The sequence below is a fragment of the Penicillium waksmanii genome (assembly GCF_028829765.1).
Source record: "Penicillium waksmanii strain IBT 27052 chromosome Unknown utg000007l:1.0-4314555.0:1.0-4317578.0, whole genome shotgun sequence".
Classification (NCBI taxonomy): Eukaryota; Fungi; Ascomycota; class Eurotiomycetes; order Eurotiales; family Aspergillaceae; genus Penicillium; species Penicillium waksmanii.
Window position 1 is genome coordinate 3,786,879 of NW_026643253.1, and position 19,755 is coordinate 3,806,633.

General features: G+C 51.7%; 7 protein-coding genes across 7 annotated transcripts; 5 read left to right on the forward strand and 2 right to left on the reverse strand.

Annotated features, from left to right (window-relative positions):
- Positions 1-44: 44 nt before the first annotated feature.
- N7481_008254 (uncharacterized protein) lies at positions 45-541 on the forward strand (the record flags this gene model as incomplete). The annotated part of the gene is made up of 2 exons (XM_057267473.1): positions 45-373; positions 430-541. The coding sequence occupies 2 exons, from the start codon at positions 45-47 to the stop codon at positions 539-541; spliced, it is 441 nt and encodes a 146-aa protein (XP_057121674.1).
- Positions 542-3,876: 3,335 nt separating this feature from the next.
- N7481_008255 (potassium ion transporter) lies at positions 3,877-6,708 on the forward strand (the record flags this gene model as incomplete). Its single annotated transcript, XM_057267474.1, has 3 exons — positions 3,877-3,917; positions 3,970-5,827; positions 5,884-6,708. The coding sequence occupies 3 exons, from the start codon at positions 3,877-3,879 to the stop codon at positions 6,706-6,708; spliced, it is 2,724 nt and encodes a 907-aa protein (XP_057121675.1).
- A 745-nt stretch (positions 6,709-7,453) lies between these two features.
- Positions 7,454-8,777, forward strand: N7481_008256 (glycoside hydrolase family 16 protein; the record flags this gene model as incomplete). The annotated part of the gene is made up of 2 exons (XM_057267475.1): positions 7,454-8,344; positions 8,433-8,777. The coding sequence occupies 2 exons, from the start codon at positions 7,454-7,456 to the stop codon at positions 8,775-8,777; spliced, it is 1,236 nt and encodes a 411-aa protein (XP_057121676.1).
- A 677-nt stretch (positions 8,778-9,454) lies between these two features.
- Positions 9,455-11,845, reverse strand: N7481_008257 (uncharacterized protein; the record flags this gene model as incomplete). The annotated part of the gene is given in 3 exon segments (XM_057267476.1): positions 9,455-10,737; positions 10,851-11,232; positions 11,252-11,845. 3 exon segments carry the CDS (start codon positions 11,843-11,845, stop codon positions 9,455-9,457), a joined length of 2,259 nt encoding a protein of 752 aa, XP_057121677.1.
- Positions 11,846-12,901: 1,056 nt separating this feature from the next.
- N7481_008258 (dTDP-4-dehydrorhamnose reductase family protein) lies at positions 12,902-13,963 on the reverse strand (the record flags this gene model as incomplete). Its single annotated transcript, XM_057267477.1, has 3 exons — positions 12,902-13,617; positions 13,696-13,715; positions 13,782-13,963. The coding sequence occupies 3 exons, from the start codon at positions 13,961-13,963 to the stop codon at positions 12,902-12,904; spliced, it is 918 nt and encodes a 305-aa protein (XP_057121678.1).
- A 1,065-nt stretch (positions 13,964-15,028) lies between these two features.
- Positions 15,029-16,740, forward strand: N7481_008259 (FAD-binding oxidoreductase; the record flags this gene model as incomplete). Its single annotated transcript, XM_057267478.1, has 3 exons — positions 15,029-15,877; positions 15,909-16,631; positions 16,708-16,740. The coding sequence occupies 3 exons, from the start codon at positions 15,029-15,031 to the stop codon at positions 16,738-16,740; spliced, it is 1,605 nt and encodes a 534-aa protein (XP_057121679.1).
- A 514-nt stretch (positions 16,741-17,254) lies between these two features.
- Positions 17,255-19,360, forward strand: N7481_008260 (STE20 family serine/threonine-protein kinase; the record flags this gene model as incomplete). Its single annotated transcript, XM_057267479.1, has 4 exons — positions 17,255-17,303; positions 17,381-17,448; positions 17,507-17,674; positions 17,741-19,360. The coding sequence occupies 4 exons, from the start codon at positions 17,255-17,257 to the stop codon at positions 19,358-19,360; spliced, it is 1,905 nt and encodes a 634-aa protein (XP_057121680.1).
- Between the last annotated feature and the right edge of the window lie 395 nt (positions 19,361-19,755).

Consider the following 19,755-nt stretch of genomic DNA (forward strand, 5'->3'; position numbering starts at 1 on the left):
TCCTGAGTCCTTATCTCCCTTGACTGCCCGGGAATACCGCCAAGATGCTTCTCCTACAATCACTTCTCCTTCTCACACCTCTCTGGAGTATCTGTGCTCTAGCCACTGCCATTCCACGTCCTGTTAGCGATCTACTCTCCGAGCAAAAGGCCATCGCTGCCGAACAATCACAACTTTCTGCGCCCAGCTCAACCCTCGACATCACCTCCGTGCCATCCCAATCACCTGAACCAGAGCACAAGAACCCCATTCGCAATGGCGATCCCTACGGTCTCTCAGACTTTGGCATCGACCCAGCGCACGTCACTTCCGAACAAATGCAAGCCTTGCGAGAAGCTGGCATGATCCGAGAGCTCGATGATGAGGTGTCGAGGTGAGCGAACCCGGCCGCATCCACATCCTTCTGAGCGAGTCATTGACTCCTTGCAGCGCCGAGTGGTCGCTATCCTACGTCAACTCTTGGCCTCTGCTCAAGCTGTGTCTTCTTGGCACGACCGCCATCGCCGTCATCAAAGCCATCCTACACTTCAAACACCGATGAAACCTGGGTCGCATGGCACCCCAGACTTTCTATCCTATCTTCTATGTGTATTCTATTTTCTAGCATTATTCCCACTTAGCATCCAATGATATCCCCCAACGAAAATGTTGAATCGACTTTCGAAATTTCTACCAAACAAACTTGAAACACCACACCACATCCACAGTCCTATTACTATTCTAAGCAATCACCTACTATTACCCCTCTCCCCTGGGGGACATCCCCCGGCCCCCCGGATGCGTGGGGTGATAGATAAAGAAACCAGCTTGTGAAACCCACCAAACGATGAATGGCTAATCTGGGTCAGCACCTCGCATTAGCGCCTTGGCGCCCAAGATTCTCGGCACTCTACTCTTTCGGTTTGCCCCGAATTCCTTACCAACACCGGCAACCCGCTCTTTTCTTTAACTGATCTGCAGCATACAGCTACATAAGTCCCAAGATGCCTAGACATGGTCGTTCTAGGCGTCTTCAAGTATCTTGCCAATGCGCGAGGGGGGTTTTCACTCGTTCATAATAAATTATACACAGTTCATCATACATACGCAAAGTCTGGGTCCACACGCCCACATCTTGGTGGGCGGTCCGATAGAAATGCGGATCCGACCATCTCGGTTGCAAGTTAGTATGGAAGTCTTTTGATAGAAACGGGAGCTGGCCCCCAACCAAACTGCCAAGTGACCCAAATCGCGATCGCCATATACTAGTAGTAGTCGAGGCCTAGCGAGTGATGGCGACATTTCCGCCAAGAGAACTTTCGGGCCAAGAGTTTCTGAATGAGATGATCTCAGTGGCTTGCAGTTAATGGCCGTGAAGATCCGCGACGTCGGTTTAACGGTGTCGGAGATAAATATCAAGTGTGGAGTACTCTTGCGATCCCTCAACGCCAGCGCAATCCAAGAATATCTCTGTCTACAGTATGCCATTTTCTTTGCTTTAAATATCGGGCAGTGATGAACGATGAGTTTCTACTCCATTTATTGGTTCGTGGCTAGTAACTGCACAAGCTTGAATAAACCAATGTCAGGGCTAGAACCTTGGAATGCATTGAATCGAAACCTCTCCAAAGACTTTCCATCTTTCTGGTATATTATCGGCGTATCACATAAGCCCTAGCGATTTTTTACCTGGAGACCGGATTCTAGATATTGACGCGGCTTTCTAGATTGAGGTCCAATGATTGCTTTGTCTACTTTGATATTAGAATCCACATTAATCTAGGCGTTGGAGCGTTGGAGCGTTGGAGCGCGATGGTATAGGAAATTCTGAAAGAGTCGGATGGGTTATCGGAGGTTTCTAGGGGGGACTTATCTCGCAAAGAGTGTGAAGGAATATCGGAGAACGAAAGATCTACCAGTAGCTATGGAATAACTTGAGCTATACCATTACTTATAGTAGTTAGTATGAAGAGAGGAGGCTGTTTGGCCTAAAAGCCTCGGGGCGCGTGGCTTCAACTTTCTTAGGCTATTAGTATAGGTAGTACTACGAGTAATCCTCAAATTTTCAACCAAGATGTGTGCCTGTCGACCGGACAATGATTAACTGGGCGCGGTTTGACTGGCTTAAATTCCCAATAGCATGGAGTAGTACTATGTAGTCTTCTCTGAAGTAATCGAGCATAGTTCAATTTATAGTGGACTTCGCGACATTAGCTTTCAAAGTGTATATTGTAGCGCTGTCGGAGAGACGCACTGACATGCCTTGTCTCCATTCGGAAATGCTCCTGTTATATATAGCGGGGATAGGCTCGCAGGACGAGAAGGTCAACATGGCTTTTACCTCTACGGTAACGCTAGAACGATTCGGTCAGCTCATCCCGGTCCAGTAGCTGACAGATGGCGGTCAGCAGTAAGCTTATGAAAGAGCGACCAATGTGAGATGGTTATCTCCTCTCCGTGGCGTCTATTGGTCACATATTTTAGGATAGCGATTGAGATGGCGAGGATCCGATTGGGGTCCGGGCAGATGGAGGTGGAGATGGAGGTGGAGGTCCGCCGGGACGCCTGCCTGTACCTATCGTACCTCATACGCCGTCTCGCTTTCCAGAGAACATGTACACCCCTCGTACAAGAAGTGCATCGTGCATCGGGAATACCGGGCGGCCTCGCTGTAAGAATGTCACGAGTCGGTCAGAGTCAAGGCCTTCACCGTTTCCATGCCGTCTCCCGTATCAGAAGATGCCGAACAAGGTTTTTGGGCCGACCCGACAGTATCAACCCGGACGATAGCTAACATTGTTATGCATGGCCGGCCCAAGGGCGCAATTTCATTGGCAAGAATGCCGGTTCTGGACCCGGCGGGCCCATGATTGCCCCTTTCAAGTCCCCCAGAGCGAATCTCAACATGCCAGCCCTGTAGGGCGTGATCGATTGGCAATTCCACTGGTATGGAAGCAGAGCCCTAGGACCAATGGGTATGATGGATAAAATTCGATACTCGGCAGAGCAGAGCGAACGTAAGTAAGCTCACTGGGGCTTGCCTGAGGGACGGGCCACAACATGGTGCGGAATGAAAAGTGGGCCTTGAGAACGGGTATCCCCTGTCGAAAACCCACCGGAGGGTAGGGTTGAAACACTTAGCAGCAACACTGATCGCAGAGCTGAGGGGGTATCAAATGGCGGATCTCACATGCACATTCCAAATGCCGGCTCCTGCAGCATGCATCTCAGCCGCCGCTTGGCAGTGGACAGTGGTTGTGATCTCAATCAATCAAGATGGGAGAAGAGAGAAGGTGGAAGGATGAAGAGGAATGACGGAGAGTCCCGTGAAGGTGCCAAGGCGATCCCAGCAACAGCCAAAGCTTGGCGGTGCTGGTGGATGGAGACTAGTAGTCGTAGTATGGGTACTTCGTACTCCGTAGTACAAGTATATATAGGCAGCTGCATTGATATAAGAATCAAATAATAGGGGTTCCCCATAAATACCTTTCTCATAATAACTTGAACCCAGTAACTCTGTAACTCGTAGGCATTGTGGCGGTGCTAATTTCCGGCGATCGACAGGTTTACACGTTTTTGGCAGGCGAACTACCATTTTCCCCTAGTCTGCAGCCGTATTTTTGGTAATTTACCCGTATGCAAATTTCACCGACCCGCTTCCCGCTTCCGTTTGCGCCTTCTGACTGAAAGTTGCCTAAGCCTTTCGTCACATCTTCTTCTCCTCTTCTCCTCCCTCCCTTTTCAATTATTCACTCTTTAACTTTCTCAACTCTCGTCCATGCCTTTGCGTGGTTCGATCCCTCGCGGCTAACAGCGGCCTTGCGCCCGAGCCCTCCTCCTGCACGATTCCCGACCGGTCAGCGATCGGCGGTATCACACATGTATGTATTGGTCGACATGAATACTTCCGAAGGTTCGAAAGTTCGAAAGGTTCGCAGGTTTGCAGACAAAGCTCAACCTCGTGGCTGACGCATCTCATGCATTGCACAGGCTTGAAAAGTTCCCCTCCTTCAGAGACGAGTTTGTACCGGCATCGCCTCCCACTGAGGCCTCCGCCAGGGCAAGACGACCTCCAAATCGTCCTCGCAACACGCCAACACTCTTGACCATGTTTTCGGCCTTTATCCGTCGGCTGAACGCCCTCAAAGCCCGCGTCCCCTTCCTCAACGAACTGCATCTGAATTTTATTCTCCTGCATTACACTTATATTATCGCCTGGGCGATCATTGGTTCCATCATTGTTTACCCCCAGGGCAACATCGCCTACATCGATGCCCTCTTTCAGGCGGCCGGCTCCGCCACGCAGAGTGGGCTGAATACCGTCGACCTCAACCAGCTGTCCCTCTACCAGCAGATCGTTTTGTACTTCATCACTATGATGTGCACCCCGATCTTTATCCACAGCGCTCTCGTCTTCATCCGTCTATACTGGTTCGAGAAGCGCTTTCAACATGTGGTCCGTGATGCGCGGGCGCTGCGTGCTACCCGGTCGCGTATGGACACAGTCAGCCAGGACAAGGACAGTGCGGAGATCAATCGCGCAGAGCTCGGCGTGAGCGGGAGATCTATCGTGGTGCTGCGTAACAATTCAGGCGATGCGCGCGGCAACAAACTTCCCGACCCGACCGGTGCGGTCGACGAGATGAATGCGGGGACCGCAAAGGAGGTGGATACGCCAGACCAGAACACGCCAGGCCAGGACACGCCAGACCAGGACACGCCAGACCAGAGTACCAGTGGACAATTCAGTTCCAATGATACCAACCGTGTTCTTGAGAAACGGTTCGGGTTAGGCAGCTTAAGAGTGCCTACGCAGCTGAGTCCGGAGCATCACATTGCCTTTGTGGAAAACCAACGGAAGAACAAGGGTGCTCTGCGTATTCCGAGTCCTCGCGAGTACGATAACGGTGGTGTTCCAGAGACATTGGATGATGGAGAGGAGCCGCAGACTCAATTCCAGCCCATCGGTCCGCAATTTGATCGCCGGCGGAGCTCTGAGGAGGAAGAGGAAGAGGAAGAGAATGAGGATGAGCATCATTCGGAGCATGATGATCAGGTTGGTCCTCTGGAAGGACCGCATATCACCATTAATGAGCCGGATATCACACGCACCCGCACCCGAGGCAATACCTTCCCTCGCTTGGACACCAGACCCACGGTTCGAGACACTAAAGAGGTCAATGAAACGACAGAATTGGACCATGTGACGACCAGGAACACCGTTCGAGGCATATTCAGATCAATGACACAGGAGCGAGAACGCAACACTCAGCCGTATCTGAGTTGGAATGCGACAGTGGCGCGAAACTCCAACTTTGTGGACTTGACCGAGGAGCAACGTGACGAGCTTGGTGGAATTGAGTATCGAGCCTTGAAGACGTTGGCGGTCGTATTGATATCGTATTATGTTGGTTTTCACCTCTTCGGACTGATCTCCATGATTGGTTGGATCATGACAGTACCTAGATGGGGTAATATCGTCAGAGCCGATGGCATTGGACGGCCGTGGTGGGGTATCTTTACAGCTGCGTCCGCCTTCAATGATCTGGGCTTCACCTTGACTCCCAACTCTATGAATTCTTTCCAAGAAGCGGTGTTTCCCTTGCTGCTTCTGGCTTTTTTGATCATCATTGGTAATACTGCGTTCCCGTGCATGCTTCGGTTCATGATCTGGGTCCTTTCCAAATTTGCTCGACAGGGCACTGCTCTTTGGGAGGAGCTGCGGTTTCTCCTGGATCACCCGCGTCGATGCTTCACCCTTCTGTTCCCTCGAAACGCCACTTGGTGGCTGTTCGCCATTCTTGTCCTGTTGAACGGCATCGATGTGATCTTCTTCATTATCTTGGATGTAAGTACTTGTGCGCGCTTTGCCGGTATCATGCCTGGTCACTGACCCTCTTCCAGCTGAATGATGCGGCCGTCACCGCTCTGCCACCTGGTATCCGAGTTTTGGATGGCTTTTTCCAGGCTGCTGCTACCCGAACTGCAGGTTTTGGCGTAGTGAGCCTGTCATCTCTCCATCCAGCCATCCAGGTTTCCTACCTGATCATGATGTATATATCCGTGTTTCCTATTGCTATCTCCATGCGTCGCACCAATGTGTACGAGGAGAAGAGTCTGGGAGTCTACGGTTTCGAGGAGGATGAAGACGACGATGCTCAAACAGCACCCAGCTATATTGGGACTCACTTGCGGCGCCAGCTGAGTTTCGATCTGTGGTACGTCTTTTTGGGTCTGTTCATTATTTCCATTGCGGAAGGCGGCCGCTTGGCAAGTCAGGATGACTACAACTTCCAGCTGTTCACCGTCTTGTTCGAGGTTGTCTCGGCTTATGGTACTGTTGGTCTTTCCTTCGGATACCCAACCGCCAATACCTCCTTCTCTGGTCAGTTCAACGTGGTCTCCAAATTGGTTATTATTGCTATGCAGATTCGCGGTCGTCACCGTGGTCTGCCATACGCACTTGATCGTGCTGTTCTGCTACCCTCAGACGCACTTAATCGACATGAGACTGCTATGTCTGAGCGCCGTATGCGCCGCCGGAATTCGAATCTCAGCGGAGCCGGGTCTCTTGGTCGACAGCCTTCTCGCAGTGTGTCGCATGCCCAGGGAGCAGACACTGCTGGTGTTTCGTCGGGTATGGAATCTTATGACTGGCAAACCCACGGGCAGCCTGCGAATGGAGATGCCTTCGTCCATCGGTCGTCGACAGTCCGGTCTGCTCGGTAGGGAAGCGAAGCTACTAAAATTGGCGGCCTATGTAAATACATGATAGGTCTTTTGTACATTCATAGAGGTTGGCGTTGCATCTGGTGTTATGTTGGGGTATATATGTCGAATGTGGTGTTGGCTTGGATATTTGAGATTTGAACATATTAATAATATTGCATCATGAACCAACCTTGGAGCTTTGGAAGGGTCTGCATCCACGTCAGATCGTACCTGCTACTAGTACTATCTAGTAGATACTAACTAGTAGTACGAATAACTAGGAGTAATACTCCCTGGCCATGGTCATGACGTGAAGTTCCCCGCGTGCGGATCTCTGGGGCTCGCCGCATTCCAGTCCGAAAGCGGAAATCCATCTCAGACATCAACAATGACCCCATGACAGTGATGAATGAGCTTCAAATCGGATTATACACCTGAGCAGCTTGTCTGGTTTTTCAAATCAACACAGGAAGTAAGTTGCTCCTTCTGGAGATCCGATCAGTTATAATTCCGTCAACCGTGGGAGTACCGCGGTATAGCTTCATTTTATGGCTCATCGCAAATGGGCCGCACCAGGAAAGATCAGCACTAGACCCGTCCGGGCGCAGGGGTTGGTATGACGGCATCAACACTCGTACCTTTTTAAAAACAACTCGACTTGACATCTCGTAGATTCTACATCCAAAGACCCACTGCATTTTATCTCTGCTCTGTCTACTATCTACTACCATCCATCTACACTCATTCCAAGCACTCGTTCAACATGGATGACAGACTACTTCCACCCGAGTACGCCAACAGATATAGTAGTGAGACTTCTCGAATACCCCGGTTGGGAAATACGACTCCTCCCAGAATGGCGCGGCCTCCTAAGATCCCAGTGATCCCAGAGGTGACCGGTGCTGCCGAGTCCCCAGAGCGCAAACCACTCGATGAAAACGTGAACGGGGCCGACCACCTTACTACCTTCCCCTGGTATAATCCACGAGGATGGTCCCTACTGAAGAAAGTTCTCGTTGGACTGGGAGCCGTCATTTTCATCATCGTGGTCATCCTCGCTCCATACTATGGAGTCAAACTCAGTCGCTACCCAAACTACACAGCCCTGGACTACAGAATAGTCGACACATACTCGGGCGCCTCATTCTTTGAACAATTCAACTATTTCACCGATGAAGACCCCACAAATGGTGATGTCGTCTACGTCGGCGAAACCGCTGCCCACGATCTAAATCTGACCTACGCAACCGATACATCTGCCATCCTACGCGTGGATTCATTCACGCCGAAGGCAGTAAACGGCCGCAATTCAGTTCGAATCGAGTCTAAAAAGAATTATGACACAGGCCTGTTTATCTTCGACATCATCCATACGCCCTACGGCTGCGCTACCTGGCCCGCGCTGTGGTTGGTGGATGGGTATAACTGGCCGAATAATGGCGAGATCGATATTCTGGAGACGACTAATATGGGCTCTCGTGGTAATGAGGTCACTCTGCACACGACTAAGGGGTGTAATATGGATGTCAAGCGGAAGCAGACCGGTTCGGCTGTTTCCAAGACTTGTGATGATTCCATGCGTGACAACTCGGGTTGCGGTGTTGTGGGAGATCCATCTACATACGGTGAAGCTATGAACGAGGCTGGCGGCGGAGTAAGTAGTAGCTCTCTCTCTCTCTCTCTCTTTTCCTCCGTTATCTTTTGCATTGGCATTTCACGTACATACTAACACCCACTTCCAGGTCTACGCCCTCGAACTCCGAAATGCCGGGATAAGAGCATGGTTCTTCCCCCGCCGCGCCATCCCACACAATATTAACGATCCAACTGCCATTCCAGACCCATCAACGTGGGGCACAGCGCTAGCCGACTTCCCCAGCACGGAGTGCGATATTGGCTCTCACTTCCGGAATCAGAGTATCATTGTCAATATCGATCTTTGCGGCCAACTCGGTGCCCAGGATCAGTTTTATCATGAGATGTATAAGTGTCCCGGGTCCTGTAAGGAGCTGGTGGCTAATAACCCGTCGGCTTTTGAGGATGCTTATTGGGAGTTTGCTGGGTTTAAGGTTTATCAGGCTATTTGATTTGCTTAAGTGGGTGGATGGCTTCAGGGGCTTTGCGATGATTTGATCGGCGTTGGCTTTGGGCTTTGGGCCTTACTAATGGTATACATGTTTAGCTTGGGTGCGACCTGTACGATATTATGCTGTATTTGTATCTAGAAGGGGCTTGGCTTGGCTTGCTTAATTTTCGTGCAATGGGTCAATAACTTGAATGAGATATCCATGTGCTCAATATACTCCTGGCTCGTCCTTTTGGATATTTCTTTTGGGTGGAATCTTCCAAGGTACTACACTGTTCCTCTATTATTCGTTACTCTCTGTTGGTAAAAAGCCGAAGATACTACAGTACTAACTAGTACACGGACTAGTACTAGTACAATTTGTAAGAGTAGGGCAAGAAGACCTGGCAGAGATCTGTTTCCAAGGTCACTACCTAATAGTAGTAACAAACAGTTGCGACTAATTCACGAAGGCAGTTTTCGGCGCTTCTATTCCATCGCTATGGGTATCTAACATAAACATACCAAACATTCAGGCCTGAGGCTAGAAATATCAAATATTTCGAAAAACATCTCACTCAGATAGATAGACATGACAAATCATCTCTTTAAAAAAAAAGAGAACCCGAAAATAAACGCCTATCAATCGTAGCATCTTATCGTTATCGTTAAATTTCACCTGCGGCAGCCGGGGCGCACTCAAAGCTGTCGCAGGAGACTGCCCTCCGCGAAGGGATTTTCGGGTGACATATCGAGCATTGGACGGGTGGCGTTTCGGTCTCCGGTTGCCACACCGTGGCCAGTATAGGGTTTGGTATGGGTACTGCTCGCTTGACGAGAGGCAGAATTAGCGAGCAAGGTATTCGATACGAATGGGTTGCTTGGTGAGGCTGGGCTGGCGTGTGCGGAGCCAGAATTGGATGGCTTGGGCTCTGTTCCGTGTCGGACACTGCGGGCTGTGTTCGAGCGGTATCGACTTTGTGTGGGTAATTCATTCGTGGGACGACGCCAGGCTGTGGCGGGTGGGATATTCACGGTGCCTACGGCCAATTCAGGGCCGGTGGCGGCGTCGATCAGTTGTGTGCCTGCGCCAACCTTGACGCCACGGCCTTTCCGCGTGTGTTGCGGTGGCTCTTGGAAGACTGGGGTCAAGTCGATTAAAGGTTTTTGTTGTTGTTGTTTCTGGCTGACAGACTTATTCCGGCTGAGGCCTGGTGGTGCCGTGCCAGTCATTGTGGTGGTACGACCGCTCTGCTGATGAATCGTATCAGAGGGAGAGTAGGTATGGTTCTCGGTTAGAAAAGACTGGGCCGCAAATAGCTCTTGGTTCGCTCGCTTTTCTCGTTCTTCGCGCTCATTTAACGCTTGTTTTCGCTGGGTATACGAGCGGCCTAGTAAGCCAGTGGGAGAGAAAGTCGCTGCTTCAACTTCGTCAGGTCGCACGCCCTGCACGAGTGGGCCGTCATCTGCTTGCCCAGCAGCGCCAGTGTCGAGTGACAGCGTCTGGGGGAATGATGGGGGCGGCGATGCATGCTCGCGCACCGTCTTCTTGCGAGAGACGATGTCCTTCGAGGTCGATGGCCGGGGGCGATCGATGGAGTTGCCGGTGGGCCTTGTTGGCTCAGGGTCAGTGAGATCCAATAATGGTACCGGCACATCATTAGCCGCCTTTCGGTGCCTTTGTGATCCTTTCTGGGTAAGGGATCGCTTTGGCAAGGTTGCCTCGCTTTCGGTCTGTTCCGCGGCACCTAGCTGATTCACCAAGTACCAACTTCGCCAGCGCTGGACAACTCGAAACCACTTGTCGGCAGTGGCGCGGTCATTGCTGCTGAAGAAATGAACAAACTTTTCTGTTGAAAGGAACATGGAGGATTTCTGTTGACTTTTAATCGCGAAGCAGATCTTCTTAGGGGGGCTTGATCTCTTTGGCCATTGCACGGGCACTGGGGCAGTAGATGTCAAAGTCGGACAAATGGCAGATACTGGTAGAATCTTTTGAGTTCTCCTTTTTGGCAATTACCACTTGGCCATCGGGTCGTAATGTCACATAACGCTTATCCCATTTGCCGGGGCGCTGGGAATGGTAGAGGTATACGGTCGTTTCGGCGGGTTTTTCGGCGGGGACTTGATGGGATTCCAGTTGGGCCAGAGCTTCCATGCTCGAGGGGGGGGACGATGACGAGGCGGTTGTCGGCATCATGAGCCCAAGAGTTCATGATATCCCGCACACGCTCATACCGACGTAAAGATCGTTCCAACCCAACTTGATGGAAGGACTCAATGCAGATGAATTTCTCAGGGTCGATATCGCGAGATAGCTCGCGAACGGCGGTCTGGAGAAGATCATTGACCCGTGTAGACGGTGTCACCACTAGATGGTTCGAAACGTCACTATACTGCACAAGTACTTGGCGCTCTCCGGCGTTGACAGCCGAGACCGGAGCGTCAGTCCCAGGAACAATCCCCCCCTCCACCCACTCCGATGTATCTTGGCACGGGCTCATTTGGGAGTGGTGTCTTGCTGCTCTTGGACAATTTCATCTTCTGTAGCAAGGACTTGCGGTTGTCACCGCTCGCGGGACGTGCGTCGTGGTGACTGCGGGTGTCGACTCGGCTAGTCTGTTGATGCGTTGGCACAGGTTGCGCTTTGGTCTTTGCCTGCGGTTGTTTTTCCTGTTTTTCATATCGCGAGACGGCAGGACGTGACGATTGATCTCCGCCAGTCAACTGCGCCATCGCGTCCAGTCGATGTTGTTCCCTTACATGTTCTTCCGCCGCCGGTGTTTGCGAGGTCACATCAGGGACCGGAGGAACGGGCTGGTTGCGAGCGCGATCTGGGACAGCGGGTGTTGGCGTCGAGGCATCGCCACTGGTGGTAGGGCGCCGATTGCGACGGTACCGAGACATGCTCCTTGCGATTGACGGATTCTGCTCGTTTGTCTTGCCGTCACTTGCCATATTTGGACGCCCAGCTGGCTCGGGTTTGCGACTAGACTGATTTCCCACGGCGTATTCAATCGACACCGGGTCATAGAAGGTTCCCTTGAGGACTGGCTGCTGCGCCGGGGCGCTGACGCGGTGTCTCGCCATGGTGACAAAGAAAGGGCCTTTGGGTCTCGGAGAGCCCCGTGGGAAGGATCAGGATCAAATCGAGGTCAGGTTTCAGAAATTCCTTTGTGTGGATGGGTCGCGCGACAGTCGAAGTGGCATTCTGCGGCGAGGTTTACTTGGGGGGGAAGGTCAGTGGGTCAAGATGAAATAGAGTATGGACTATGGAGTATGGAGTAGAGGAAGAGAGGAAAGGCGAGAGAGAGAGAAAAAAAAAAACCAAGAAAAAACAAGGTCGAACGCACAGATATCAGGAGGGCTCGATCCAAGAAATCAGGCGGGTGGGACGACTGCCCAAAAAAAGCAACAGGAGGCGTTGAAAGACGCTAAGGTATGAAGCTGGAGTCGAATGCGACGGGCTTTAATCCTGGTCTCTCGCTCTGGCCCTGGCCCTGGTTCTGTCAAACCGCCAGATTGGCAATAGATCTGCGGACCCTCGTGGGGTAAGCGAAAGTAAATTGCGAACAGGAAAAGAGTTGTGTGGGGGTGATGTGTGAGTGCAGTGATGAGTGATGGTGGAGGAATGGAAAGGAGAAGGGGAAATTAGCTGGTCAAAAGTGGCTGGGAAGACGTTTCCGGCTGTTCTCCGTACGAGGACACTCACCCTCACCCTCTGCCCTCTGCACTGTGCCCTCCATCGCCATGGCCAACCTTGTTTACGACACTAGTCTTTGCTTCTCGTGTTTGCCTTGATTTTACTTTGTTTCACTGGGCAGACACTATTGTTTCGCTACTGTCGACTAGTACTGCCCTGCAGGCTCCACCGTGATCGATCGCAGATCAGCACTGCAGGTACGGAGTACAAAGTGCAGATTGGGAACAAAGATACTTGTTTAATTTATCTTTTTCGCTGAGTACAGAGTACGAGTGCGAGTACTCTCGTCTATGAAACCACTGGCAGTCAACTTGATACATCCCCATTTCCCCCCTACTTCCGATGAGCAGCCAATTCTCTCCGCCTGCAAGAGATATAAGTGTGAGTGTGAGTTGGCAAAATAAAAATCTTTTGAACAATATTCAAGTTCAAGGTGGGTCCACTTACCACCACGCTGTAAAATCGGTGGTCCGCACGTCGATCCCCAGGTCAACCAGTGCCTTGGTCGATAGATGCGTGTCGTACGGTCGCTGCACACCGGCATTAGGATCATTGCCTTGTTGGTTGCGAATCATCCCCGGAAGCGGAACTCCCATCACCTCGGCGATCTTCTCACAGATCTCATATTTGGTCATACGATCCTCCGACGAGAACTGCAGGATATGAGGGAGCTCTTTGATCCGCGGCTTGTCCTTCAGGTACTTGATGACAATATCGCGCGTCACTCGCGCCACGTCCTCCGTGTTAGTGGGGTATCGCTGGGCCCAATCGTCCATCTTGACACCCGCATTCGCATCCTGCGCTTTAATCACGGCATCCACCAGAGTGTTGACTGCGCTCTCGGAATTTTCCCGAGCGGTTCCGTACAGCACTGGGACGCGGAGGACGATTCCAAGCCCGGAGTCCTTGGTCTCCTCGAGGACGGCCTGCTCTCCATCCCGCTTCAACTCGCCGTATAGGTTCGGGGGCCGAGTCTCGGCATCGACCTCGTAGGGAGCCTCGCCCTCCGCTCCGGGGAAAACGTAGTCGGTGGAAATGTAGATCAGTAGGGCTCCGCGAGCGTGGCATTCGCGGGCAAGGATACGAGTTGCCTCGACATTGACCTGGCGTGCTTGATCGGGGTTTTTGTCGACAAGATCCGGGGATTTATTGGCAGCACCTGAAATATGTTACCCCACCTCAGCTCTAGTGGTACGACACGATCACGGTCTCCGGAGGGGGGGGGGGGGGAGCTTACAATGAATGACAATTTGAGGTCTGGGGGCGAATAATTGAATGGTCAGTTAGGGGGGTACAGCTTCGGCTGGTAGGGAATTCACGGACTTGACTTCGGTGAGGATATTCTTGATGTCTGCTTCCTTCTCCAAATCGGCCCTGAGGATGGTTGGTGGGGATGCGCGGGTGAAGCCCTGGCCGACCACCAAAACGCCGGAATGTTGAAAAGTGCCAAAGACCTGACGGCCGAGCAGACCAGTAGCACCGGTGACCAGAACGTTGGAAGTCATGGTTGTTTAATGGCAGAGAGAGAGAGGGAAAGAGAGAGGGAAAGAGAGAGAGAAGATAGAAGTGAAATTGAGGTCCCCAAAGCTCAAAAGCTCAAAGCTCCAAAAGTCGTGGCTTGCGGGGCACCAACATGACGTAACTGACTCTCCAGTTGTTAGGTTTGTCGCCCGTCCCTGGCTGCTTCCAATGGATCTTTACGGCCAAGATCGCTGTTAATGAGATCAATGGCTGCAGAGTACCAGAATACCAGAGTACTACCAAAGTACCGTTGGCGTGAATTCATGTCTCATGCAGGCAGGCCCAGGTGGACGCGGGCCAATTAACCTCATTTAAAGTTGGGTGGCACTGGGTGGCAGCTGTCCAGGTACTAGTAGTACTAGTATACCTTAGATAGGCTCAATCAATGCCTAGCTTATGGTCTTCGCATTCAACTTCAACTTCAAATTGATTATTCAAGGTTGGTGCCAGTACGTACTACCCAAGTATATACTAGTATCGAGTGGTAGTATTCAAAGTACTAGTACACACCCTACCAGGATTGCAAGTTATAATCAAACTTGAACTGTTCATTCCAGTGGTAACAGGTTCTTAGGCATACAAGTAGTACTAGTAGTTACTACTACTAGTGCTATTGTATAACTAGTACTACTATCTAGATCAACTGAAGGCAATCAGGCTCATTTGAACGGCTAAAGGTTTGCCCGATCCCATTCAAGTTGTGGCCCGACACACTGCCAGTGTTCGATGGTTACTCAAGGTCCGACTCTCTGCCAGGTTGGGCGTATTTTAGGAAAACCACTCCATTAAAGAAGGACTAGTACTGCTAATATTCAATCAACTTTGATTGCTCTAGTAGTCCTGGTAGCCCTGTAGTAATGCGAAATCGGAACCCCCGAAAAACGCCGAGTGGAAATATATCCGAACTTCAATTTAATTGAATGGCGCAATGGCCGATCGGTGCGGGTTCTCCACTCTACAATTGACCTCCACCCCAAAATTTATCTTCTTTTCCTGGCCTTGTCTTGTCTTTCAAGTTCCTTGTCAACCTCTCCACTCAATTGCCCACCATGTCTGGTGCTCGAAACCTCTCTGCTGCCCTCCGACGGGCTCGAGTGCCTCGCCCTCGCATTGCTCTTCGTCCTACGTGCCCCCAAACACCACTCCCGACCACCGCTGCGCGCACCTTCACCGTCAGCTCCACCGTACGAGCCGACAAGGAGATCAAGTTCACGAGCGATGCCTACCCCAACGTCAAGCGCAACCCCAACTTTGCCGAGCTCACCCCCGACCACGTCACATACTTCAAGGAGCTTCTCGGCTCCCAGTCCGCCGTCATCGACGGCGTGTCGACCGATGCCTCCGATGATATCGAACCCTTCAACAGCGATTGGATGCGCAAATACCGTGGCCACACCCGACTGGTCCTCAAGCCCCAGAGCACCGAGGAGGTCAGCAAGGTCTTGAAATACTGTAATGAGAAGAAGCTCGCGGTTGTGCCCCAGGGTGGAAACACTGGTCTCGTCGGTGGCTCCATCCCCGTCTTCGATGAGATCGTGCTCAACACTTCGCGCATGAACAATATCCGCTCATTCGACCAGGCCTCCGGTGTCCTTGTTGCTGATGCCGGTGTCATTCTGGAGGTGGCAGATCAATACCTCGCCGAACGCGATCACCTCTTCCCCTTGGACCTGGGAGCCAAGGGATCCTGCCACATTGGAGGTAACGTGTCAACCAATGCTGGTGGTCTCCGTCTGCTGCGTTACGGCAGTCTTCACGGTAGCGTGCTGGGCCTCGAGGCTGTCCTGCCGGACGGGACAATCGTCGATGCCCTCTCCACCCTGCGCAAGAACAACACCGGATACGATCTGAAGCAGCTGTTCATTGGCTCTGAGGGAACCATCGGTCTCATCACTGCTGTCTCAATCCAATGCCCCCCCACGTCCTAAGGCTGTCAACGTCGCTTACTTTGGTCTGGAAAGCTTCGACCAGGTGCAACAGGCTTTCCTTCAGGCTAAGGGCCAGCTCTCTGAGATTCTCTCCGCTTTTGAGCTTATGGATGGCCGCAGCCAACGTCTCGTCCAAGGTGTCACTGGTAACAAGCAGCCCATTGAAGGTGAATATCCCTTCTACTGCTTGATCGAGACTAGCGGATCCAACGCCGAGCACGACATGGAGAAGCTCGAGGCCTTCCTTGAGAACGTCATGGGTGAGGGTATCGTCGCCGATGGTGTACTGGCCCAAGACGAGACCCAATTCCAGGCTCTCTGGAGCTGGCGCGAGGGGATTACGGAGTCCCTGAGCCACCTGGGCGGTACTTACAAGTACGATGTCTCCATCCCCTTATCCGAGCTTTACCAGCTGGTCGAGGACTGCAAGCAACGCTTGACGGAAAAGGGCTTTGTTGGTGATGATGACTCCTTCCCTGTCCGTGCTGTTGTTGGCTACGGACACATGGGTGATTCCAACCTGCACTTGAACGTTGCCGTGCGTCGATACGACAAGGAGGTTGAGAAGGCCATTGAGCCTTGGGTATACGAGTGGATTCAGAAGCGCCAGGGCAGTATCAGTGCTGAGCACGGTCTGGGCATTGCCAAGCGGGAATTCATTGGCTACAGCCAGAATGATACCATGGTGAAGCTGATGAAGCAGTTGAAGAGCTTATATGACCCGGTGAGTGCAGACTGTTTACCCCCACCCCCTCTCTCTACACTGTGAATGTAAACTTTGAAAGCTAACTTGATTCTAGAACGGCATCATGAACCCTTACAAGTACATCTAGATGGTGCTCATATTAGGTATGCTCTGGTTCAACCAAGGGTATAATGTAGTGTATAAAAATGAACAACCATGATTTCGCCTATTTATTGCTTCGTGGCCGTAGTATCGGCAGCACTCATTCAAGGAAAATATATTTATAATATATTTACAAATATATTTCTACCCCAGCATTACTCAACCCTTGCGCTGCCCAACCGGACTATTCCACATCAGGACTAGTGGATACTCCACTTTGGTGCCTGACTAATCGGGCGTCAATCGGTTGCCATGCGAGACGAGAAGCTCCCAGCTTGTTTGGGGGGCATTGGCCATTCTATGCTCCACCCCTTTAATCTACCTGGATTCCCGAGATCCTCTTCTTTTTTGACAACTGCAAATCTCGGATTCCAGAGCGTTCTTCCTCTTCACCTGTCATTCAGCTCATCGGATTCCTCTCCCTTCCCCTTGGGTGAGCCCGTCAAAACTCCGTTGTAGCCCTGTCCGACCGGAGTCGCGAGTCCGATCATTGCGCAACCATGGCGGACGATATGGCGAGTCGTTACCAGATGATGGAGGAGTTGGGAAGTGAGTGCCAAAATCTTCGACTGCCAAACCCTGCATGTGATGGGATGTGCTGACCCGATGTTTTCATTGTTTACCAGGTGGTAGCTTTGGCGTTGTCTACAAAGCAATTGACAAAGCCAACGGAGAAATCGTCGCAATCAAACATGTATGCATCTTCTCGAATGGCCTTGCGCAAACCCAATTGACCCCGATTTTTCATCCAGATCGACCTCGAGTCCAGCGAAGACGATATCGCGGAGATCCAACAAGAGATTTCCGTTCTGGCTACCTGCGCCAGCGCATTTGTTACACAATACAAGGCCAGCTTCTTGAAAGGTCACAAGCTATGGATCGTTATGGAATATCTGGGCGGAGGATCGTGTCTTGACCTGGTACGCCGAATATCCTTGATCCCTACCGGATGGCCGCGGGTCTCCCTAGCTAACAACAACCAATAGTTGAAACCAGGAGTTTTCAACGAAGCGCATGTATCGATCGTCTGTCAACAACTGCTACAAGGCCTCGACTACCTACACACCGAGGGCAAGATACACCGTGATGTCAAGGCCGCGAACGTCCTCCTCTCGAACACCGGAAAAGTGAAGCTAGCCGATTTCGGTGTCGCGGCACAGCTAGTCAACATCAAATCTCAACGCAATACATTCGTCGGTACACCATTCTGGATGGCGCCGGAAGTCATCCAGCAGGCTGGTTACGACTTCAAGGCGGATATATGGTCGCTGGGCATCACTGCCATTGAGATGATTAATGGCGAGCCCCCGCATGCTAGCACGCATCCGATGAAAGTACTTTTCCTCATCCCGAAGAACCCTGCACCACGACTTGAGGGACCGGAATATAGCAGCACTTTCAAGGATTTTATCGCACAGTGCCTGACAAAGGATCCGGAGCGCCGGCCTAGCGCGAAAGAGCTGTTGAAACACAAGTTCATTCGTAATGCTGGCAAGACGGAAGCTCTGCAGGAATTGATTCAACGCAAGCAGGAGTGGGATGGTGGCCGAGGCCTTACCAAAGATGTCAAGTACTACGCCGAGACTCTCACCACCCTCAACAGGGGCGCTATGGAAGATGAGGATGATTGGGTTTTCGACACCGTCAAAGCCCCAACGATGCGAACCCCAAGCAAGAACCCCAGCATGTGGGTGCCCGCCGGCACCGACTGGACCACCCTTGACGAAGAAGAGAGCGATCCTGACCCAGCTCAGCTGATGGAGGACATGCACATATCCCCGTCGCCTCAGCCACCGCAGCCACCGAAGCATCAAGCGAACTCGACCGTCCGACGCACACCGGGTTACGAGAGATCTCCTTCTATTCGACGAGCCAACACCAAGCGACGTTCCAGTGGTGTAAAACAACCATTGGGATTGGATTTGAGCTTTGGCAACAGCCCTTCGACTGTGCGCCAATTCCGCCGTGTATCGGACCGTGTTTCTTCTACTGAAGTTCCGCCCCAAAAGGGCTCAAGCGTCTTTGACGAGAACACCAGCCCGAAGGTGGTCTCTGGCGATAGCCCGAGCAAAGAAGCCCAGCTAGGGCGACGTGCTTATGCTAAAGCGATTGGCCACTCCTGCCAGGAAGTTCTTTCAACAACTAGCGATGGCGATAAACGCGATGCTATTTCCCGCTTGGCCGAGGCCTGGAGCGACATGGAAATGGTCGACCCTGAGGGTCTTTACCACATCGTCCGGATCATGAACGAGAAATTCTCAGCAGATCATCGTCTCTCCAACCTGGTCCCATCATCGCCACAGCCGGACTCTCCTGGCCGCCCGCGCCTTGTTCTCGCACAAAACAACCCTCATCTTAAAAGTCACCGTCGCCGTCAATCGACAACTGAACCTCCTCCTCAATCACCCTTGTCCAATCTTCCTGGCCAGGAAGTGCCCCGGAATGGAGCACACAAAACAGCTCTCCGATGTACTCTACCAGCGATGGGCCGAGGGACTTCGCAACCGATGGGGCTTTTAAATGCCTTCACCTTCATCGAGATCTTGTCTGTGACTAGACTTCTTACCACTTCTACCTCCCACGCCTTGTTTACGTTCGCTGTATAGACCAACCACTTCCGGCGTTTTGATTGTTTGTATAAACCCCCCTTGCGTTCTTTCCCTGATTCCGCCTTGCATCCTTGGTGTCCGTTCTTTATTCCCTTAACGACTTGTTATTTTCTTCCCTGGTGAACCGAGACCTGGAGTTTTGATCTGGAGTAATAATCTTGTTTCTTGGACTACTTTCTGCTGTTTATGTTTTCTTGTCTCCGGGAGCTACGGCAGCTTACCGTGTACGTTTCATGGGAGGTCCCGCGAGCAGTTCGGTCGGACCTGGCCCGATTTTCCTCTTTTCTTTTCTTGATAAATAGCTTCATCGGTGCTATTGTCATTTAGGTGCACTTTTTCTTTTTTTTTGTCCCTTCTGCTTCCTTGCATCATATGTAAGGGGGAGTGGCGCT